At 34.3% G+C, this 25,665-nt stretch overlaps 1 protein-coding gene across 1 annotated transcript; it reads right to left on the bottom strand.

Moving 5' to 3' along the window:
- Positions 1 to 25,250, bottom strand: LOC120856909 (calcium-activated chloride channel regulator 1-like). Its single transcript, XM_040232392.1, has 15 exons — positions 25,054 to 25,250; positions 23,084 to 23,264; positions 21,922 to 22,062; positions 21,581 to 21,728; positions 20,707 to 20,815; positions 17,118 to 17,298; positions 14,866 to 15,093; positions 13,838 to 14,062; positions 9,989 to 10,166; positions 8,079 to 8,179; positions 7,498 to 7,722; positions 7,100 to 7,370; positions 6,316 to 6,486; positions 5,205 to 5,441; positions 1 to 493 (listed from the first exon to the last, which is right to left on the bottom strand). Exons 2-15 carry the CDS (start codon positions 23,240 to 23,242, stop codon positions 153 to 155), a joined length of 2,715 nt encoding a protein of 904 aa, XP_040088326.1. The 5' UTR covers positions 23,243 to 23,264; positions 25,054 to 25,250; the 3' UTR covers positions 1 to 152.
- Positions 25,251 to 25,665: the final 415 nt, after the last annotated feature.

The following is a 25,665-nucleotide window of genomic DNA, read 5'->3' on the forward strand; positions in this document are numbered from 1 at the left end:
GACAGGGAAACTTGGCATGCTGCAGTCCTGGGGTTGCAAAGAGTTGGACACAATGTAGCAACTGAACAACAAGAAAATAGCAAATTAAATCCTAAATAAATGTGTACCAACTATGTATAACATTGGTTATTAGTGCTGACACAATTCCTAGTTTAAAATATAGAGAAAATCATTGGTAATCCAAAAATTGCCAGAGTGATTTCAGAAATCTTGGTACCCAGAGCATGGACACTGTCTTCTGGTACAGGAATAAATTTGATTGCTTGTACAATGTGAGAAACCTCTGAGATGAGATTGGCTTCATTGATGGCTTGGACTGCAATATAGAATTTGGTGCCATTTTCTACTCTAAAATGTTCTGGCTTAAATTCAAAATTTTCTTTTGAGCCGGCCTCCTTAGGTATTAGATTAGAAGTATTCACTAAAGTCACATTGTCAAAATCTTCTTGGAGATCCATGAAACTCTTACTTATTCTTATAACGTAGCTGTTGGCTGGAAAATAAATAGATATTTCATGTATGTTAGGATCACTAGAATGCCTTATTGCTATCACATCAGTTTATATTTAGGGGTCCATCAGGAATGCACACTGGTTTTTTTGTCTGGTTATTCCATTTTCTTTAAGAACACATATATGAACAGTTTTATATCTAGTTATCTAATCACAAAGAATTTAATTCAGAATTGTATATTACTAAAAATGGAATCTAGACTTAAAAATAGAAATATGAAGAACTGAGTCTATTTGATTTAGAACAAGGAACACAATAATGTTTGAGTATAGTAATGACATTCAGTAACATTCAATACCCTTTGTCTGTATTATTTTTCATTAAGCTGAGAAAGGGAGTACTAGGATGTATGAGTAGGAAAGCAGATAAGTAGAGTGGGAGCCAGGGATAAAGACAAAGAGCAAAGGAAGACAGAGAATTTAGAGTGTGTACTAAAAATTAAACATGTTTAGGAGCTAGGCAGACTTTAATTTGAACCTTAGTTCTACTTTCTAGCTGTAACAAAGAAAAATTTAATTAATCTTTCCTACCTTAGTTTTCTTATCTGTAAAAAAGAGAATCAGTCATTCAATTCAACAAATATTTATGGAATTTTATATATGAACATTATATAATATAATATATAATAATACATGAAAAGTGTTTAGCACAATGCTGGAACTTAATAAATGTTTGAAATATTTGCTATTATTATCATTATTTTATCAAGAAAGGAAAGAAAGATGCTGACAAGTGTTTCATTCAAAATGCTTTAGAAATCTACAGCAGCCATAGATAAAGAAATATATTTTAACATGAAATGCCATGAACAATAAAACATAAAATATCTTTTTTTTGCAGTGACGACTTTATTTTTTCATGAAATATTGAATATGTTCTAAGTATGTGGTGAGTAGCTTAAATTTATTGTTTTCTTTTAAATTCAGGCCCTATGCCTAACATTCGGGTCTTTTAATAAATAGGTCCTGTCAATCTGATCTAGTCCACTACTCTTCACATCCTCTCTGCATTTAATTTCTGTGGATCTATCCATCTAACTATCCATCCATCCCTTAGTTTAATTTAAATATTTCACTGTGATACTTTGCTTTCTTGACTTTGATCATATTGTTTGATTCCTTTTCTCCCTGACATGAATCCCTGGAATGCCTCTCTCTCCCCATCGATGCAAATTGTACTTATTCCTCAAGGCCCACCCAACAGGAAGTCCAGTTTCTTAATGAAGTCTTGGTCATGTATTTCATCCCTTGGTAACTCTCTTCCCTGAACTCTATTGCATGGAATTTAGTTTTCCAGTTTTATAGAGGTTCTGTTTATCTTTCCAATTTGAATGTACTATTCTTTAGGACAAAAATATGTTTTATACTCCTTTTGTATGAACTAGAGTATCTGGTACTGTGTTTGGCATGTATTTGACCTCCTTAATTACTTCTAGGCCCCAACAGACGTGAAAAGGTGCTCAGTCTTAGCAATCATCAGAGAAATGCAGATTAAAACTACCTCACACCTATCAGAACATACATTATCAAAAAGACAACAAAAAATAAGTGTGGTGAGAATGTGGAGAAAAAGGGAACCCTCTCATCCTATTGGTGGGAATGTAAATTGGTACAGCCACTACTGAAAACAGTATGGATGTTATTAAAATAAAAAATAGAGCAACCATACAATTCAACAATTCTGCTTTTGAATATTTTTCTGAAGAAAACAAAAACACTAATTCAGAAAGATATATGCACTTCTATGTTCACTGCAGTATTATTCACAGTAGCCAAGATATAGAACAACCTAAGTATCCACTGATAGGTGAATGGATAAAGACGATGTGGTGTGTGTACAAACAAACCTGTAATGGGATATTACTCACTCGTAAAAAGAATGAAATCTTGTGTTTTGTGACAACATGAATGGACCTAGAGAGTATTATGTTAAGTGAATTAAGTCAGACAGCTAAGATGAATACCATATTATTTCATTTATACGTGGCATCTAAAAAACAAAACAAATGAACAAATATAACAAAATAGAAATAGACTCATAGATACAGAGAACAAACAAGCATTTGCTAAATGGGAGGTGAGTAGGGGGAATGAGTGAAATAGGTGAGGGAGATTAAAAGGTACAAACTTCCAGTTACAAAATAAATGAATCATGGGGATGAAATGTATGGAATAGAGAGTATAGTCAATAATACTATAGTAATTTTGTATGGTAACAGATGGTAACTAGACTTAAAGTGGTGATCATTTTATATTGTATAGATATATCAAATCACTATATTATATACCAGGAACTAACATAGTGTTGTAGGTCAATTATACTTTAATAAAAATACTACTTTTTGGCCAAAAACAGTTATTCAGTTGATGCCCAAAATGACAAAATTAGTGGATCATAAAATATTAAAATTATATCTACATGTTTTAGTATTTCTAGGTCATCTAGTCTGATTTGCATATATGACTAGTATGGAAATTGGGTCCCAGTAAACTTAAGTTTATCACAGATCCCTGGTGGCTCAGATGATCAAGCATCTACCTACAGTGCAGGAGACCCGGGTTCGATCCCTGGTCAGGAAGATCCTCTGGAGAAGGAAATGGAAACCCACTCCAATACTCTTGCCTGGAAAATCCCATGGATGGAGGAGCCTGGTAGGCTACAGTCCATGGGGTCACAAAGAGTCGGACACACTGAGCGACTTCACTTTCACTTTCAAGCTTAAGTTTTTCATTTAAAATTATATAGATAATTATTTATTTTTTGATACTGCTAATACTTCCTTTTGTAATGACTAGGGGTAAAATCTGATAGAACTACATCTTCCTATTTGTTACTAGGAGAGAGGGAGATCAGATCCCACCTGTTTTAGGTATTTGAGGTTAAACACAGTAAAGTTCTTTCCCAATGTATGTATGAAATAATTTCTTCCATCTTTTAGTTTCTATAATCAGTATAAGGGACATTTATTGTGAATCCAGTCTTGATCTAAAGACTTGGTCTTAACTGAATTCAATTTTAGAATTAAACATTTAGTCAGATAATTTCATTTATGGATTTCTAAGTGGCAGTATTTTTTATTTTCACCATATTTTTAATGGTCAAGTGTATTTCAGAAGCTGTTATTATAAGAGTCTCAGTACTGAAGTACAAAGAGCTCTTCATAGGTATTTTATGTTTCTTTTGACTTTAGAATGATTTTTCTAATTGTATGATAATGACAAAGAGAAATATAGCTACATAGGAAATGAAAGATTAAGAAGCATTGTTTCTTTTGAGAGAGCCTATGGTAAGGGATGTATTATAACACAAGGGAAAGAGCATTTAAAGTGACTTTTCAGCACTAAAAGCCTCTGAGATATTGTCTGTTGATATGCATATTGCTTTCATTTTACCACCTTAAAGGGAAAATAACAAGATTGGCTTTACCCTATGAGAATCTGCTAGTCTAGCACAACACTGGAATATGGTAGGCATTCAATAAACATTAATTCAGTTAAATTTAAAGCAAAGCTAAAAGTGATTTAAACTTTTAAGAATATGGGCAATTTATTATGAGGAAGTTACAGTAGTTATGTATGGATGTGAGAGTTGGATTATAAAGAAAGCTGAGCACCAAAAAATTGATGCTTTTGAACTGTGGTGTTGGAGAAGACTCTTGAGAGTCCCTTGGACTGTAAGGAGATCAAACCAGTCAATCCTAAAGGAAATCAGTCCTGAATATTCATTGGAAGGACTGATGCTGAAGCTGAAACTCCAATATTTTGGCCACCTGATGTGAAGAACTGACTCACTGGAAAAGATCCTGATGCTGGGAAAGATTGAAGGTGGGAGGAGAAGGGGATGACAGAGGATCACAGACTCAATGGACATGAGTTTGAATAAGCTCTGGGAGTTGGTGATGGACAGGGAGGCCTGGTGTGCTGCAGTCCATGGGGGTCACAAAGAGTCAGACATGACTGAGTGATTGAACTGAACTTGAATGAATAAGATAATTTGGCATTGAACTTTAATTCAAACTTCATAGCTAAATCTCTGCATATTATCCTCTCTCTCTCTGGGACATCTTCACTTAACTTTCCCAACTTCTCTCATTCTTTAAGACTTAGGTCAGTAATAGTCTTCCCTGAAAAGCCCTTTAAGATATACCTTGTGATCTTAACTCTCAACCAGAAGTGGCTATCCAATGGCGTATCTCATCATATTCTGTAAAACTATCTGTTTATTTGCAGAAAGTGTCTTTTCCACCTAACTAACTGTTGACAATAGGGATTATTTCTTACGAACCTAACAACATTTGAAGATTTAAAAAAAGGTCAATGAATGAATGAAATTGTTCAAGCACAGATATACTTAGAAAAAATTTTCCCTGTAAATTTTCCCTGTTAGGGAGAAAGAAATGCAACAGAAAGCTGTTAAGTCAGTCTTCTTAAAGTAATTTCTAAGATGGTTCATATTTTGAGAGGCAGTTTGGCACAACACGATCTGATGAGAGTGAGTTTAAGTACTAATTTATTAGATATAGAAGTAATTTGAGGCAGTTCATTATCTCTTCAGGCTTACGTTTTCACACACATAAATAGGTGACCCATAGTAGACCATCTATGCATGTTATTTATAAATAGGACATTAGAAAATATTTAGCAAATAAAAGCCAATGTATGTAATATTTTTAAGTGTAATATCAAACTTACCTTTTCCTTTATCTAGGACATTGCCAGGGGCTGTCCATGAAAGTTGAATATAATCTTCTTTGAATTTAGCCTCAAGATCTGTAATTTTATTGGGTGGGAGCACAGAAGGGTGATTACCAGAAGGAGCTCCTGATACAGTAAATGACTCTCCAGAGGTTAGTCTGCTAAAGTCTTCTATTTTAGCTTTTGCCAGGTCATCTTTGACTTCAGGTCTGGGTGGGTTCAGTATAATTTTACCTACCAAAAAAAGCAATTTTGTAACTTTTCATATTGTGATATCTTTTCTTATCATCTCATTTGCAGCTGTAGATAGTTAATGTTGATTGATAGCAGCCATTGAAAAAGTAACAGCTTTTAGTGAAAAAAAAGCTTGTTCTATTGGTGTCATTTTAAAATTGATGAGGAGACATTATGAAGTGTTAGTCCTGTTATTTAACTTATCTGTCTTACTTCTTGATTCTAAATTTTCCAAGGACAAAGATGGTGCCTTATTTATTTTTGTAGCTCCAACATCTAGCAAAGTGCTTGCCACAGTAAAATTTTTTCAATATAAATGAAATGAACTCAGGGAGATGTAAAGAAAGCATGTTGTAAGTATCTGCTGAGTCACTTCAGTCGTGTCCGACTCCGTGCGACCCCATAGACAGAAGCCCACCAGGCTCCCCCGTCCCCAGGATTCTCCAGGCAAGAACACTGGAGTGGGTTGCCATTTCCTTCTCCAATGCATCAAAGTGAAAAGTGAAAGGGAAGTCGCTCAGTCGTGTCCAACTCTTAGCGACCCCATGGACTGCAGCCTACCAGGCTCCTCCATCCATGGGATTTTCCAGGCAAGAGTACTGGAGTGGGGTGCCATTGCCTTCTCCTGTTGTAAGTATAGCCCTATGCTAGTTCCCTTATCATAAATATGGTTTTGAAACAAAGAGGTGATTATATAACTATATAGGTTTTCCACAGTACCTTTTATTTTGAATGCTTGCCACATTAATTTACCTAAATAAATGACACATTTCTATTTTATTTTTTTAATTAATTAATTTTTTTAAATTTATTTTTTATTTTACTTTACAATTCTGTATTGGTTTTGCCATACATTGACATGAATGCCACTTACCATTTTCAATGTAGCCTGGAACATACAGAGCTTTGTTTTGTGGTTGTCTTAAATTTAACCTAGCCGTATTGTCTCTTGCCCTTGCATGTACTTTTAAACTGTATCTACCATTTCCATAGTAGTCTGTAAAATATCTTGAGTAGATGCCATCATTCTTGACAATATCAGCACCTTAATATTGAAATGTTATATTAGACATACAACAAAGTAAAATATGACAATATCAGCTGTTCATGAGCACTAGTGATGGAAGCTCTTTTGTGAGATAGTATAGCACAATTTTCTAAAATATGTGAAACCCCCCCCACCAAAAAAATGTGAACCCCAGAATCAGACTACTTGAATTTGAAGCTTGGGTTGACAACTTGCCAAATCTTGACTTTGAAAAAGTCTAATTCATAAGCATTCAGTTAATATTAGCTATTATTATTTCATAAGAGAATCCTAACAAAAAAGGAAAATATAACTAACTGAAAAAAGATATGCAAAACACTGACACTAACGAAAATAAAAAATTATTGTGCTCTTGGAAAAAAAAATTTTTTTTTTCATTTTACATGGAAAAAATAAAATTACTTATAAAATTCAAAGAAGATAAATGTACTCATGTCTATACCTAGACAAGATAACTAAGTAAAAAATTAAAAAGCTTTAAAAACATTAAAATTAAATTTAATTCACTTAAAATATATTTCATTAGCATATATAGGAAATAATGACTTCTGAGGCATATGACTATAGTAGGATTTTAAGTTCAGTGGAAGTAGATGCAGATTCTTATTACCTGCACCATTGTCCCAGAGCTCCAATGTTACTTGACGTCCATCTTCGGTTTCTATAATGGCTATTACACTGATTCCCAGTACAGGCAAAAACCCTTGACTGACTTGTGCATAAACAATCACTGGGCTAGGGTAATGGGCTGTATATTGACTCATGTGAGCTGTTGCAGTTACTGGGGGTGTAGTAGGACTTCTTGCTCGAGTGGTCACTGTCACGGTTAGCATTTGAGAGATGGCGTGATTATTTAGAAGGCTGTAAGTCCAAGTACCTGTCTAAAAATTAAAAAAAAATATTTGAGAGCTTTTGTAATATTTTCCTACTCCCATGTGAGATGTTATTTTTCATTTTTTTCCTTAAAATTGGTTGATAAAGCATGGAGAAAATAAAAAATATTCTTACCTCTGCAATACCAGGTATTTGCAGACGAGCAGACCGAATATTTAACTTATCTTCTTTGAAATCCGAGGTTTTATATTTCTTTCCTTTTGGATCCTGGAGAAGAATTTCTGGCTTTTTTATTGTCCATGTGACAACAAAGAAAGTGTCATTTCCAATTGTACTGTCTATGGGCACTGTGCCATTTACTCTTTTCCTTCCTGTAATGTTCAAGGCTTTGCTTTCCAACTGTTACATAAATATAAACAACAATCACATGAAACTGATTTGTTATTCCAGTTATAACATTTCAAAGTTTAGTCAGTTCAGAGTAATTCTAAATATACTTTTAAGATTTTAATTAAAATAACTAAGAATTATTTTGAAGAATTTTGCAAATAAAATGCATTTATATTGATAAAAATAAAAGAATCAAAACAAAAATGTCTGTAAATACTACATAAAGCAAATTCAATAAAGATGTTTTCTGGACACCCAAAATGTTTTCAGGCAGAGAAGTTATTTATTAGAGAAAGAAATTACTATTTAGGATAATAAAAATTTGTTACGTGTGAAAAGACAAAGAATTTTTTAAAGATACCAACCTGAATAGCCTGCTGAGTGATGCTTCCACTTCTAGATGAAATTCTACTGAAAGCATTAGTAAGGCCATTTATGTCTTTATTGGCAAAAAAACGATATCCTCCTAAAATGGAATTTTGTTTACTTTTATAATCTTATTTTATTAAAAAAATTTATTGGAGTATAGTTAATTCACAGTGTGTTAGTTCAGGTATATACAAAATAAATCAGTTATACAAATGCATATATCCATTCTTTTTTAGATTCTTTTTCCATATAGATCATTACAGAATATTGAGTAGAGAGTTCTCTGTGCTATACAGTAGGTACATACACACACACACAACCACACACACACATATGGTAGTGTTTATATATCAATCCCGATCTCCCAGTTTATCCCTCCCCTACTCCTTTTGCCCCTGGTAACCATAACCATGTTTGTTTTCTACATATGGTACTCTATTTTTGTTTTGTAAATAAATTCATTTGTACTAGTTTTTTAGATTCCACATATAAGTGATATCATATGATATTTGTCTTTCTCTAACTTACTTCACTCAGTTTGACAATCTCTGGGTCCATCTATGTTGCGGAAAATGACAATATGTTGTTCTTTTGTTTGACTGCATAATATTCCATATTGAAGGCAGGAGGAGAAGGGGATGACAGAGGATGAGATGTTTGGATGGCATCACTAACTCAGTGGACATGAGCTGAGTAATCTCTGAGAGCTGGTGATGGACAGAGAAACCTGGTGTGCTGCAGTCCATGGGGTTGCAAAGAGTCAGACACGACTGAGTGACTGAACTGACTGAATATTCCATATGATACTAATTTTAAGTGGGAAAATCATTTGCTATTATGCTCTTATCAATATACTATAAAATACATTTTAAAATTTCTTTTTAAACTTACAAAAGATGAATTTCCCAGACCTTAGGAACTTTTATTATATCAGTATCCTAGATAGAATGCTACAATAAGTAAACCTTGCTCAAAATATATTAGAAAAAAGGAAAAACTGGCCAAAAAAATGTTTTTAATCATTAGATTTAAGTGCTTGCCATATTAGTAAAGCTGATGTAATCTCTAAATAATGTTATGAAAATTAAAGATATTTTTTAAACTAGCTGCTTATTCTCTGGTTATATCTGAGTTACACCAAAAACAATTAGAGAATGACAGTTTAGAATAAAGTAAAATTGATTAAGTGCAGATAATAAATGATACAGGAGTTAATGAAGAGGGAGATAATTTAGATGTCAGAAGCTGGAAAAGAATGGATTACAGAGAGCAAGATTTGGTATTCAGGTCTCTGACTATGAAGTGAAATGAAGTGAAGTCGCTCAGTTGTGTCCAACTCTTTGCGACCCCATGGACTGTAGCCTACCAGGCTCCTCTGTCCATGGGATTTTCCAGGCAATAGTACTGAAGTGGATTGCCATTTCCTTCTCCAGGGGATCTTCCCGACCCAGGGATCGAACCCAGGTCTCCTGCATTGTAGACAGACGCTTTACCATCTGAGCCGCCAGGGAAGTCCTTCTCTGACTGTAGCCTTGGGCAAATAATTTGTATTCTCTAGTCTCACATTTCTTCCTCAATGAAATAGTGCTATCTGAATCTCTACTATAAGATTAAGCAGGTAAGATACTGAGCAAGAATTTTGAAACTGCGCTTGAGTAAGTCCTTAGTGACCATGGAGAAAGAAGGTTCATCTTGATGGTACTGGTAAAAGTGATGAGAAATGAAGACAGAAAATGTTGACTAATGTTAAAAGAAGCTAGTATAGGTAGAAATAGAAAGTGGGAATGGGGAGAAGAAAGACATTAATTTGAAGGATGAGGACAAGGAAAGGCAAAGATTAATTTTTTAGGACAGGAATGAGAGAAACTGAAAATGTATGTATTCAAATTCGATTTCAAAGGTTTACCTGTCATATTTGACAGTGTCTCCAGTTCTTTGGCAGCAGAAGGTCCCAGAGCAATGGTGTGGATGATTGCACCACTTAGTTTTACATCCTCAAAGCATAAATTAATTGTCTTATCTTCCCCATCAGTTAATAGTATGATTTCAGAACCAGAAGTACTCTCGTTACTGTGGATAATTGCCTGATAGTGAAAACCCAGATTATTAATTAGATTATATCTAAATAAACTAAGAATAAACTTGTTCTTTGGTCTTGGAGAAGTCATTATGCATCAGAGTAGGCAAAGGGAAACTTTGTTTGTATTGTCATTCCAGGTTGAGTTGGTTTGAAAATGAGTGTAATGTACAATGGTCATGTAGGGTTCCAAAGGCAGAATGTTAACAGTGCTTTCACATATATGCAAACTACCTAAGAAAGAAAGAATAAAACACTTAGAACACTATCTAACTCACAGTAAATACTCAGTGAATGTTAGCTATTATTATTATTTCAGGAGGTACTTGGGACGGAGGCAGATGACCCAGACAGTTTTGGAAGTTTGCAGACTAGACATTTGTAAAGCTGTGACTGAAGGCCAGTGTGCAAAGTTAAATGATGTGGCTTGTGCTTTTTAATGCATAAAAGCTAGTTGATAATTGAAGAATCTCAGGGTTTCCTAGAAAAAAAAAATTGATGTGTCATGAAGAGTTCATGAATTTATCAAGTATTATAATTTGGAGGAGTATTTTCCTGATTTTTTTACTAAGAGTAGTGACTAAGACAATTTACTCAGACAAATTGAGAATAAATTCTAGCTCTGCCATTTGCCAAGTAGAACAGCTAGCATTTAGTCTGTCATTTATGTATATGAATATAATTTATATTTATAGTAGGGTTCTATAAATAGCTTGGATTCTTTACCAACTGAACTATCAGGGAAGCCCAATAAATAGCTCAGTGTAATGATTACTTTTTTGAACTTTGGAGTAAGAAAGATCAGATTTTGAATCATGGATTTGCCAATTACTGACTATATGATCTTGAGAAAGATATTTAATTACTCTGAAAATCAATTTTTGTGTGGAAAATGGGCATGGTAATAGTGCCTGACTAAATATTAATGATAACAATAAAGCAAAATTATGAATGTAAAGCATTTAACATAGGCACTAATGTAATATGTGCTTAATAAATTTCAGACATTTTATTATGATTCTGTAGGTAAAAACATGGTTTCATTATATAAGTAAGTAAGAGGTTTTTACTTGTTTGAATGTATTGATGATATGATATAATCTCTTTAGCAATAGAGTCTGGTCAAAATGTTGTAAGAAATATATCAAAGCATATTAAGAAAAACATATATGAATCAATGTGTGCAAACATTCTCAAAATACAGCACTCTCATATTTTAGAATTGAATAAACATCTATAAGAATTATGATTTTTAATAGCAATCCTTTCTTGAGTACTTGTTTAATATTTTAATTGAATTATGGTTGATTTACAATGTTATATTAGTTTCAGGTATACAACATACAAATTTTCTATTTTGTGAATTATATTCTAAAGTCATTACAAAATAATGACTAAGTTTCCCTGTGCTGTACAATGTATCCTTGTTGCTTATTTATTTTATACATAGTAATTTATATTTCTTAATACAATATCCTTATATTGCAGCCTCCTCTCCCTTCTCCCCACTGATTACCACTAGATGCTTCTCTATATCTGTGAGTCTGTTTTGTTATATACAGTTGTTTGTGTTATTTTTTAGATTCAGCATATAATTTATAACACAGTTTTTGTCTTTTTTCTGTCTGACTTATTTACTAAACATAATACCCTGTAGGTCCATCCACATTGTTGAAAATGACAAAATCTCCTTTTTTTTTTTTTTGCTGAGTAATATTCCATTGTATATATGTATATATACATACCTACACACTGTGCTGTGCTGTGGTTAGTCACGCAGTCGTGTCCAGCTCTTTGCAACCCCATGGATGTAGCCCGCCAGGTTCCTTTGTCCATGGGGATTCTCCAGGCAAGAATACTGGAGTGGGGTGCAATGCCCTTCTCCAGGGGATCTTCCCGACCCAAGGACTGAACCCAGGTCTCCTGCGTTGCAGGTGGACTCTTTACTATCTGAGCCACCAGGGATGCCCTACGTGCACTACATCCTCTTTATTCATTCATCTCTTGATGAACACTTGATTTGCTTCTATATCTTGGCTGTTTTAAGTGATGCCACTATGAACATTAGGGGAACAATTATTAGTCTGACATAGTTCTCACAGTTAGATGAAATAAGTACTGTTATTTCTTTTTCCCCCAAAGAAAAAGAAATGCAAGAAGGCAGAGTGGTTGTCTGAGGATCATGACCTCAGGTGTCATCACTTCATGAAAAATAGAAGGGGAAAAAGTGGAAACAGTGACAGATTTTCTTTCTTGGGCTCCAAAATCACTGCAGACGTTGACTGCAGTCATGAAATTAAAAGATGGTTGCTCCTTGGAAGGAAAGCTATGACAAGCCTAGACAATGTATTGAAAAGCAGAAACATCACTTTGCTGACAAAGCTATGGTTTTTCCAGTAGTCATAGTCATGTACGAATGTGAGAGTTAGACCATAAAGAAGGCTGAATGCCAAAGAATTGATGCTTTCGAACTGTGATGCAGGAGAAGACTCTTGAGAGTCTCTCTTGCACAGCAAGGAGATCAAACCAGTCAATCCTCAAGGAAATCAACCCTGGATATTCATTAGAAGGACTGATGCAGAAGCTGAAACTCCAATACCTTAGCCACCTGATGCCAAGAGCCGACTCATCGGAAAAGACCCTGATGCTGGGAAAAATTGAGCGCAGGAGGAGAAAAGGGTGGCAGAGGATGAGATGGTTAGATAACATCACTGACTCAATGGACATGAGTTTGAGCAAACTCCGGGAGATAGTGAGGACAGAGGAGCCTGGCGTTCTGTAGTCCATGGGATTGCAAAGAGTTGGACATGACTTAGCAACTGAACAACAACAACTATTACTTTCCGTATTTCATTAATTGAAGAAACAGATTTTCTGAGTTGAATAACTCATCCAAGGTCCTTTTACTAGTGAATAATAGAACCACAATCTCAAGTGTGTCTGGGTCTGGAAGTTATGTTTTCTTAAACTGATATGCTTTACAGCGAATATACATCACAAGGAAAGCCAGGAGATGACATTAACTAGTGGCCCAGATACAAGTAACAGTCTCCACTTTTTAGCTGAGGCAATGAGAGAATCAATGAAGGGAAGGAAATAGTTTTCTGTTTTTGTGACTGAAAGAATATAAATAAGCTAAAACAGGGCTGTCTTATGTTGGAAGAAATTCAGATGAGTACTGGCTGCAGTTGAATACAGTGCTCAAAAGTTGCTTGCAACTTTTGATTTCACAGTTTTTATTTCAATAAACTTCTACCCACGTATCTTGAGTTTGGTACTATGCTTGAGGAACTACCTCTATTTTTGTGATTTTTATATGCCAATTTAATTTGATGAACTGAGGTTTTCTTTATCCATAATATAAAAATATTAGTAATCTCCCTCTTCTACAATCTCAACAGCATTATTTTTTTCCTCATAGTGATTCAGACTATGTAACACTAAAGAGATGAGGAGTTTCTCAGTAAAATCATGATGATTATGTGCTCACAGAATTTTTCTTCCCTTTAATCACTTCTCAGTGCAACTCAGTTTTTCAGGAGTATGGACAATAGAAATTCTTCTAAAATTATTTAAATGAGAGACCTCTAAGCTCATGACACTTGTTCCAAGAGAGCTGGACAAAATTAAAAGGGACAATAAATGTGAATGATATTTAGAAAAGCATTTTTATTTTACCTGGAATCCTGCTTTGAGCCCCGTACAAATTGAAGTTCCACCATTAGCTTTTTGAGGCAGATTTGCAGTGATCTTTTGGTAAACATTATCATCAGTTATTCTTGTTAGATGATTTTGGATTTCAGCAACATTGTCAAATGTAACCATCCCAACTAAAGATCCCTTTTCAATAACTTGAATCAAGTATAGTTCTGCTGCTTGATTCATTCGAACGAGACGGTCTTCCTGTAAGAAAAAAGATGTCTGAACAATTCCTGAGTTTCCTCCAATCCTAACAGATTGGTGAAAGACAAAGTTTATGGGTCAGAGATCATGATAATAATTGATTACTGTATTTTAGAGTTTAGCTTCATTATATTAAAAAGAATATTCACGAAAAACTAAAAATTAGTATGCCTTACTTGGAAAAGTCTTTGAAAATTTATACTTTCTTTTTTAACAATAACGAAATCATTTTAAGATGCACACAAAAATATTTTTTTGCAATATAATTTTTGATAAGAAGTTGAAAATCACAAAAATATCCAGTAATGGGAAGTTGACTAAATTATATTATGTGCATAGGATACAGTCATTAAAAATTGTGTCATGGAATCATTTTTTTTCATTGGGGAGTAAGTATTTAAGGTATAGTAAGTAAAAAAATCATATTATAAAAAATTATGTAAGATATCACAGTTTTGAGGAGGAAAGACAAATACATGAACAGAAAAAAAATAGGAATGACATGCTCAGAGGTGGAATTATGGGTGATTTTTGTCTTTTCTCTTTGTTTAGTTGTGTAACTTCCTGTTTGTTAGAACTAAAAGTTAAAGAATAGATACCATCCATGATACAATAACTTTAACATTTATTTTATTTTACTATATTATCTTCTAGTGCTTGTCCACATAAAATCGTCATACTAAAATTTGTTAGAATAATAAAAATATTTTTTACTTAGCTTAGTAGAGCTAAACCTAAGATTAAATTGTATTTCTATTAGCTTAAATATCTTAATTAGGAGAGCTAACAGATAAACGTCTTACTAAAGACATGCTTCCAGATTTATCAAGTACCAAACAGACTACCCGCTGTTTGGACCTGAGCAATGAAAATGTAGGACGGGTCGGTGGATTCATTTCTGTCATGGGAGATGTATTCTGAAAGTCAACAGAGTCCGCGATTACATCCCATGTGCTTTTGCCATCGCACATTTTGTTTTGTAGGTTTGGAGCTTCTGTATTGTGTGTTTTTTCTGTACAAAATTCGGTCACCTGGAAAAAAATCAATTGAAAGACAATAATAGGTCACTGATGAAGCATTACCTTCCTTTCCAAACATATACTTGGCTGTCTTATACGTCCTCCACAGATTTTATCTCCTGACAAGTAAAAATTATTTCACAATCTAACATTCTCACATCCGTTTTGTATGCTTGAGTGGAAAGAAAGCAAAGTAAAACTGTCGGTATGCACTGGGAAAGTCATTTGGTGATTCTTTTAGGTATAGGTTGATCATAACACTGGGGGATGATGATGGCTGACACAATTGCTTAAGTTGTGGGAATAATGAAATTTCAAGGAAGAATATAATGGACTTGAATATTCATTATTTCGGAGCATATTTCTCCTGGGTGTGAGCTTATGCTCTGGGTATAGATGCTATGCAGTATATTTAGTTTATGTTACAATAATTAGAAGGGAATATTATTACATACAAGATATATAGTTAAAGTACAATATTTATCTCTGAGCCATATCTTATATAGTTAGTTGTGCTACATATTTCAATTACATAGTTTTCTTTCTTCATTGTTATTTATTTTCCAAGTAGGCAGCATGAGTTATCTCCTCATAGGCAAATGCTTTGGAATTTATAGTTTGGCGCAGACAGTGTATTTTCCAATTATCCTCTTGTGTTATGTGATCTGATATCTATTTGGATGCTCAATTCTTTGGCTACCTTTGTGGATGCATATGTAACAGATTACAGTGAAAGATCTAGAATCACACTTCAAATACTCCTGGGAGGGAGCTTTATTAGGCTGGGAAACAATTTATACTTAAATATCTCATTGGATTTCTTTAGGAGTTTTAGAAGAAAATATAAAGTCTACATTTTTACTCAAGTCTTTCATTATTAATGCCCTAGATTTCACAATTTTAAATCTTATTGGAAATAATAGGCCTTTACAAACCTTTACCCTTAGAAGTCTATGTTATTAGTAATTTTATTTATGAAAACTTGTGCCTTTTAAACCTAGAGGTAGTATGCTTTATTTTGATTAGTTGTTTTTGATAACTTCATAGGTTTCATATTTAAAAGTTTTTTTCATGTGTTTGGAAACTTTCATTAGGTAACTATAATATGCTTACATTAATTAAGTTGAATTTACCCAGAGAAAGAAACAATTCCCTATTATCCAAATATTTTATAGATTTAAAAAGTGAAAACTTTTAAGTTTATTTTGTACTCACTTTATGCTAAGTACTGTGATCATACTTTATTTATATTAATTCTTATAAAACTAACCACAGTATCACTGTAAAGTGAGTATTATAATTTCCATTTAAAAAGCTAGAGAATTAAAATCTTAGATTTAGCAATTTGCTCTTAGTGATACAGCTTTAAAATGACAGACTGGAGTTTTATATCAGCTCTGTCTAACTCCAAGGCACCTGTTCTTCTCTTCTGAGCTTCATACATTTAACCAGATATTTCAAGTCAAACATTAGCTTTGGAACTTGAATTATTGTGTTGTTATTTTTTAATTGGTGAGATTGGTGATTGTGAACCATTCCACTTTTTTTGTTCTCTAGAGACAGAGCCATTTATTTTTTCACAATATCACTTTACAAAACTTAGTGTACTTTAGTGTGGAGGTAATGGAAAACAGAGACTGTCAGTACTTTCCAAAGCTACAGAATGAATTAGTTTGGAAAAGTAGTATGAATTGAATAACACTTAGAAGAAAAAATTAAAAGTAAAGTTGCAGCTCTAGACATAAATCCACAGAAATCAATTGAGGAAAGCAATGTTATAAGAAATTCTGTGATGCTAATGAGAAGGATACAGTTCTACCTCTGAAGGAAAAACAAAAGAAAACAGAATAGTGAGAAAGAGTGGAATAATTTCCAGATACACACTGACAGGGCTGGGTACACAGGACTGAATAAAATAGCTGTTAATTAACTGTCTTAGTAACTTATCTTATTTCTATTGGTATAGAAAATTCAGCTTCCTTAATTAATTTTTCCCAAAGGCTTCCTTTGTGAGACTAGAAAAAGAAGGTACTTACAGAATGGAGACTTTGCATAAACATAATGGATTCCTTTGCAGTCTGGGATTTTTCTGGGATGAATGTACATTTTGCTTCATACAGCCCTGTCTGTGACTCACGTCTGCATGGCCTTGTTATACAGCTGCCTCCCTGGCAGTTCTTGAAAACCACATTAGTACCAGTAATATGAGTTGAACATCTATGGTGAAAGAATTAGATTACATTTATATATGAAGGCCAAATAAATTATAAATAAATATTAATATCCTAAAATCATTCCCTCAGTGATATTTTGTTATAGACCATGTACCAGCATTCCATTTTGACAAAAGTAGGCACAGTGTCCTACCCATTTACCATCAGTTTCAACAAGAACAATGATGTTAGTTTGTATTTATTAATAGTTGTTACTTGTGACCTTGAGCTAAAGATGATAATTCCTTACAGGCATGTGGAAATTGAATTAAGAGACATAGAGGAGTTGCTCCCTAATGGGTAGGGAAGATTCAATATTATTCTTAATACTCTCTTAAATTTCTTATGTATGCTACATATTTACTTTTATAGACACACATGTATATTGCTATATAAGTATTTACATATACACATATATAAATACAAATATTATGTATATTTGTATGTGAGAGAAGCCCATGCACATTGCTTTGGGAACAGTGTCAAGGATATATAACCCCAAGTGGATGGAGAGGAAAGACACTTATGGAAGAAGCATTTAGACTGAGCCTTAAAGGATGAGCAAGCATTGTCTGAATAAGGGAGGTGTGCTGGGAGGAGTTGCATGGGAAGAGGTGAGACTAATAAGTGTCCTGGGTTGAAAGTCTAGGCTGTGAAAGATTCTAGGTGGCTTAGTACACATAAAGCAAACAACACAAAGGCATTTTTGTACCACTCTTTTTTCTAATTTTTATCCTAAAGACATTTCCTATTACACTGATTTCAATTGTTGTTTCATACTCATTAACTACTCCATGTGCCTGATAGTTTTAATTTAAATATCTCATCTATTCATAAATAGGGCCTATCTAAATCTGGCCAGTTTTTTCCTTAAAAAATCAGTTTTCTCACTTATGAAAAGTACTTCTTTTCTTTAAGCTCAAGATTAAATGAAAAATGAAATATATTTAACAAGAGGTTGTAACAGTTTAGTTAATTTCAATGAAACAAATTCACATTGAAAAGCTATGAAGCAAATGGAATAAAAGATTGGGTAGGCAGTTGAACACTAATTCTCAGATCTTAAGGTTTAGGTTACAACTTTTTTCTTTCTTTTTCTTCTGATAATTTGTTGTTCAGTTTCTAACTCAGGTTCAACTGTTTGCAACCTCATGGACTGTAGCATGCTAGACTTATCTGTCCTTCACCATATCCCAGAGATTGCTCAAATTCGTGTCCATTGAGTTGGTGATGCCACCCAAATATCTCATCCTCTGTTGCCCCCTTCTCCTGCCCTCAATCTTTCCCAGCATCTGGGTCTTTTCCAGTGAGTTGGCTCTTCACATTAGATGGCCAAAGTATTGGAGCTTCAGCTTCAGCATTAGTCCTTCCAATGAATATTCAGGACTGATTTCCTTTAGGATTGACTGATTGGATCTTCTTGCTGTCCAAGGGACTCTTAAAAGTTTTCTCCAGCAGCACAATTCAAAAGCATCAATTCTTCGGCATCTTTTTTATGGTCCAAATTTCACATCCATACATGACTATTGGAAAAACGATAGCTTAGACTATACAGACCTTTGTTGGCAAAATGATGTCTCTGCTTTTTAATATGCTACCTAGGTTTGTCATAGCTTTTCTTCCAAGGAGCCAACATCTTTTAATTTCATGGCTGCAGTCACTGTCCACAATGATTTTGGAGCCCAAGAAAGTAAAAATTGCCATTGTTTTCACTTTTCCGCCATCTATTTGCCATGAAGCAATGAAACTAGGTACCATGATCTTATTTTTTTGAATGCTGAGTTTTAAGCCAGCTTTTTCACTTTCCTCTTTCACTCTTATCAAGAGATTCTTTAGTTCATCTTTGTTTTCTGCCATTAGAGTTGTATCATCTGTGTATCTCAGGTTGCTGATATTTCTTCTGAAAATCTTGATTTTAGCTTGTGATACATCCAGCCTGACATTTTGCATGATGTACTCTGCATAGAAGTTAAATAAGCAGGGTGACAATATATAGCCTTGAAATACTCCTTTCCCACCTTTGAACCAGTTAGATGTTCCATGTCATGTTCTAATTGTTGCTTCGGACTTCCCTGGTGGCTCAGACGGTAAAGTGTCTGTCTACAATGTGAGAGACCTGGGTTCAGTCCCTGGGTTGGGAAGATTCCCTGGAGAAGGAAATGGCAACCCACTCCAGTACTCTTGCCTTGAAAATCTTATGGACGGAGGAGCTTGGTGCAGGCTACTGTCCATGGGGTTGCAAAGAGTCGGGCACGACTGAGCGACTTCACTTCACTTCACTTCAATCAACATATAGGTTGCTCAGGAGCCAGGTAAGGTGCTCTGGTATTCTCATCTCTTTAAGAATATGCCACAGTTTGTTGTGATCCACAGAGTCAAAGCCTTTAGCATAGTCGATGAAACAGAAGGTGATGTTTTTCTGGAATTCCCTTACTTTCTCTAGGATCCACTGAATGTTGGCAATTTGATTTCTGTTTCCGCTGCCTTTTCTAAATCCAGCTTGTACATCTGGAAGTTCTTGGTTCACATCCTGCTGAAGCCTAGCTTGAAGGATTTTGAGCATAACCTTACTAGCATGCAAAATGAGTGCAATTGTACAGTAATTTGAACATTCTTTGGCACTGCCCTTCTTTGGGATTGGAATGAAAACTGACCTTTCCCAGTCCTGTGGCCACTGCTGAGTTTTTCAAATTTGCTGGCATATTTAGTGCAGCACTTTGACTGCATCATCCTTTAGGATTTGAAATAGCTCAGCTGGAACTCCATCACCTCCTCTGGCTTTGTTTGTAGTGATACTTTCTAAGGCCCACTTGACTTCACAATCCAGAATGTCTGTTTCATGGTGAGTGGCCACACCATTGTCGTTACCCCAATCATCAAGATTTTTTTTTGTATAGTTGTTGTCTATATTCTTGCCACTTCTTAATCTCGTCTGCCTCTGTTAGGTCAATACCATTTCTGTTGTTTATCGTGCCCATCTTTGCATGAAATATTCCCTTGATATTTCCAGTTTTCTTGCAGAGATCTCTAGTCTTTCCCACTCTATTGTTTTCCTCTACTTCTTTGCACTGTTCATTGAAGAAGGCCTTCTTAGCTCTCCTTGCTATTTCCTGGAACTCTGCATTCAGTTGGGTATATCTTTCCCTTTCTCCCTTGCTTTTCACTTCTCTTCTTTCCTCAGCTATTTAATACAACCAGATGGATAATGAAATTATTCCCAAATTTTGGTTGAGCTTCATTCCAAAATGTAATACACAGAAGTTGTTGACATATTTATAGTGCAACAGGTTGAATTTTGCCATTAATTGGGCAAGCACTCAGCCACTGAGATAACCTTTGTCGGCCTAGTATAGAAAATTAAAAAGTCATAAATGAAAAAATTTGAAAACAGATTTGTTCAATAGGATGATACCTTGTTGCTTCAACAGTGTTCTTTCTGGAAATATAGAATGGCTGGTCCACATTATACTCATCAAATATTCCCCAGCGGAGATGGGCCCACTCATGGACAAATATTCTGCCTATAAGAGAATATTGCCACTTATAAATTTCCATTTACATTATAGATATCCCTGCTTTTTGAAAGTTCATTTAAACCACTTCACTTTTATGAAGAACCCATCTTGGTACCTGTTTTCACTAATGGAAAGAAATTCAAAGAGGATTTTTGCTTCTATGAAAAAAGGCCAAAAGCTAAAATAGTATTCAGCATTTGTTTTGCAGCCACCAGTTTTACAACAGCACACAAACAGAGCAGGAAGAGCGGCATCATCAAGCTTCTTCTCTGTGCTTAGCATCTCAGTATCAAACGCTATAGATTTGAACTCTGTCTGTGAGCATCTGTGCTATATCTCGACATATTTTGTGCATACTGTTAGCAAGATGTGTCCTCAGGTAATTGCTTCTTGCTGTATACCATTTTAACTTATGAAAGTTTGCATAGGAACACTTCTTTTGGATAGTGGGGAATTCTGTATTTAAATCCAATCTCCTTATATTTTAAGTCTCCCTTTCCCACATAATCAATCTAATTCAGTCAAGGAAATCTAGAAATTGACAACTTCCATTAGCCCAAAGAAGTTAAACTGGGTTGATATCAATAAATCGCTTTTAAAAATTAATTTTCTTATTAAACACACATAGAAAAAGAAATATAATTAGTTGAACATAACCAATAAATTTCCAAAGGTATTTTTTCCTTTAAAAATTTAAAAAATACATTAATCACAATGTTGCATTTGTTTCCAGTGGAAATAAAAATGGAAGTATAAAATAGACAACCCTACCTCGGGATCCATAGATGTGGAAATTATTAGTCAACAAGAAGTTTGGAGTAAAATGTATATATTTTCCTTTTTCTCCACACCTTCCATATTGAAGTGTATAGGGATCATCTCCATATTTTAGATAAGGATTAGCAACTATGACATCTGCCTAAAAAGCAGAAGAAACAAACCAAAACAGACCCCAAGAACAATAGAAACAAAGAATTTTTTATCTAAAATAAGACCAGCAAAATTTCTAATTTAAATAGTAGTCATTAGTAATTACTAAAAAATTATGAGTATTAATTTTTAAAAATCACAGGGAGCAAGAAATAGTTTAGGAGCTAAATAAAATTCCCTACCTGGTCATATGATTCTTGTTTTGGTATGAAGTACTCAGATTTTGATTTCCAGGTGATTGGAATTAAAATGCTCACATTCCTGAAATAAACTCTTCGTTTGGTGGCATAAAACAGGTAAGTAGAAGCTTCAGTTACCATTTCCTGACAAAATTAAATTGTAGTAACAATTTAATTGTAATTACCTTGTAGTAACAATTTCACAATGAACTTGAGAGTATACGTACAAACAATAAGCACCCTTCCCCAAATATTTTGTCAAAGACTAACTGAAAAATAGATTATATTTTACTATATCTCTCTAGTCTGTAGACTCTCATTTTTATATACTTAGAAATTAATTCCTTAGTTTTTACCTATCCATATCTGCATTCAGCATGATGGGTTGGAGTTGAGAGTGAGGGTGTTAGGTGAGATATAAAGGTGATTAAGATTTGGAGTCTGTTAGCAAGTTGCTTATTGAACTGAACAGAGATGCTTAAAATTGGGCTGGAAGTTTGAAGTTTGGTAGATTTTAGATTGCTGTTAATTGAAAAAACAATTTTGCTAGATTCATTTTGAGTTATCTTCTCATACGGAATGTGCTCATAAAATGCAAAGTTTTATCAAGCAGTAATTTTCTAAAAGTATATAGGTTATTGGCTTCAAATTCTGTTTTTGCTACTTATTATTTGACTATACAAATCACTTAACTTCTCTCAGTTTATACAAGGGTAGTTAGTAATCTAAGAATTTCAAAATTTTCAAAATTGAACAAATATGAAGAATGAAAAATATTTTAAAAATGTATAAGATAATGAGCTCTAGAGAGAGTTTAAATGTAGGTTAGTTATTTAAACCTTATAAAAGTAAACTTCATAAAGATAAAACTTGAAAATCATTCTCCAGTAGCTTGAAGGTCTTTATTTTAGCTTACTATGTTGAAAAAACATTAGTAGTTTGACTTTTATAATTCATTAGGGACTGACTAATGCTACTAATATATGATACATAATATTTACACTAAGCAGATATTAATCTTGACAGTTTAGATACATGCCATATAAATGATGAGTATTGTCAAAGCAGTTTTGGAAAGTTATAAGTCTGTGTGAATGTTTATGACTAAGCAACATGAGTTGAAAATACTTAATGAAATAAAAATAACAGTAAATTTTTATCTCACCTTTATGTTTTCAATGAGTTTTTCATCTTCTTGCACACTGGGGTTAATTGCAATGACAATGCCGTCATACCCATTGTTAATCAAATTTACCATTGAACTTTTCATTCCAGGCAAGAGATGCAAAGTTAGGAACAGAATAACATTCAGACTGAGCACCATTTTTGCGCATGTTACAATAAACCTATTGGAAATGTAAGGAGAGTATTTATGTATCTGTTAACTCAGAGATATGACTCTAGGCCCAAATGTTTGCATAATATATTACTAAAATACCTCCATGAACTTCCTTATCTTATTTTAAAGAGTTCTTTAATTGTTAAGTAGCAATTAACAATTGCTAAGTCCCTAATGGGGATTATGCTGAACATCTATGGATTATTGTTTGTGTAGTCATCATCCTTATCATAGTGGTCATTCATTGTCTTTATTGTCATCACCATCAAATAGTATTAGACATTTTCCAGTCCTGGGATCTGTTACAGAAAAGTGCTCTGTGGAAGGATAAGAAACTGAAATGAAAAGCACCATTTTGAAATGAAAATAACAGACGAAAAAGACTTATTTAAAAAACAAAACAAAAATGAATAAATGAACTAGAGTATGAATGGCAGTGAATTAGGATTTCTATTCTTCCTTTAGATGGGATTCATATATGCACAGTGGTTGGGAATAGCTGTGGGTCAAGGGGGAAATGGGTTTTTTTGTTACTTTCTGTGATGACTATTTGTGTAGTTCAGTTTTCAAATAGCACCGAATACTTTAAGTCTTCGTATAACTTGAAAACTTAATATGCTGCAGTTAGATTTCTTTTTTGGATTGAGCACAAATCTGCCAATATTCCTTAGCTGGAAATAGTTGTACACATAGCACTGTGAGCTGGCTTCAGAGTCAGATGAATCTAAACCTGACCCTTGCTTTAGGCATTTAGCAGTCATGTGAGTTATAGTTGATATACAATATTATGTAAGCTTCAGGTATATAGCATAGTGATTCATAATTTTTAAAGATTATATTACATTTATGGTTATAAAATATTTTATGCATTCCCTTTGTTGTACAATATATCCTTGTAGCTTATTTATTTTGTACATAGAAGTTTATACCTCTGTTCTGCCGAAAGATTTATGGTCTGCTGAAACACTTTCATTTTTAGGCCCAGAGGACTCACCAGTAAAATAACCACTCTATACTTTAAGCAAGAAATAAGGAAGGTTATTATATTAGTAGTAAGTTACAGTATGAGGACAAGTAACATAGAGATAGTTATATCTGCGTGTATATATATCCTTGTAGCTTACTTATTTTATACATAGTCATTTGTATCTCTATTCTGCCAAAAGACTTATGATCTGCTGAAACACTTTCAAGTTCAGAGGACTGACCAGTAAAATAACCACTCTACTCTTAAATAAGCAGGAAATAAGGAAGGTTATGTTAGTAATGTTACAGTATGAGGACAAGTAATATACAGATAATTATATATACATATGTACATCACCGGGGGCTTCCCTGGTGGCTCAGATGGTAAAGAAAATGCCTGCAATACAGGAGACCTGGGTTCGATCCCTCAGTTGGGAAGTTTCCTGGAGAAGGGAATGGCAACTCACTCCAGTATTCTTGCCTAGAGAATTTCATGGAACCTGGCAGGCTCCAGTCCATGGGATTGCAAAGAGTCAGACACGACCAAGCGACTAACACACACACATATACATTGCCACAAGAAATGTGTGTGTGTGTGTAAATATATATATGCGACTAACACACACACATATACATTGCCACAAGAAATGTGTGTGTGTGTAAATATATATATATACACACACACACATATATATATACACACACATACATACATACATCACCAAATTAGAAAAGCTTCTGCATCTAGATCCAGCTTGGAGTGCTAGTTGGAAGATCCATAAGTAGTATAGCAAGAAACAAATATATACATCACCAAACTGGGGACATACCTACATCCAGATTCAGGCAGTGCTGGAAGACCTTGGAATAGCACTCTGGAGTCCTCAATTGAGAAGTCCCAGGCAGTGTGTCCATCCACACGTGAGACTTCAAGGTGCCGTCCAAAGGAGTCCTGCTTTTATTGCCAAACTGCAAACTGATAATCATGTAAATACACAGTTCTGACTAATAAGCTAAATGCTGGTATCACTAGCCGTGTCTCAGAATGTTCACTGATCCCTGGGAGCTGGCCAGATTCTCAAGACTCAGGAAACTTCATGACTCATTCCATTCCTTGTGACTTATTCCCTTCCTTATCTGTTAGTTCCCCAAAACTACTTTCCCCATTTCTGCTGATTTGCAGCTTGTTGTGTAACTCCTTTCGGGGTCTCTGTTCAGTCAAAGGCCTATCATTGTCTCTGAAGTCTGAACAAGACTACTTCTATTACTTTCCCCAACATTCAGCCTCAGCATTGTTTAGACTGAAGAGCATAAGAATAAGGAAAGGTCTCTCTAGCAGTTTTCCTAATGCATTAAGATAGATAACATTTCCATATGGTTAATAAGAACAATACAATCAAGATTATCAACAGTGGGTTAAACAATGCAGAAAACAATTTGGC

The sequence above is a fragment of the Oryx dammah genome, unplaced genomic scaffold (assembly GCF_014754425.2).
Source record: "Oryx dammah isolate SB20612 unplaced genomic scaffold, SCBI_Odam_1.1 HiC_scaffold_28, whole genome shotgun sequence".
NCBI classification, from domain to species: domain Eukaryota; kingdom Metazoa; phylum Chordata; class Mammalia; order Artiodactyla; family Bovidae; genus Oryx; species Oryx dammah.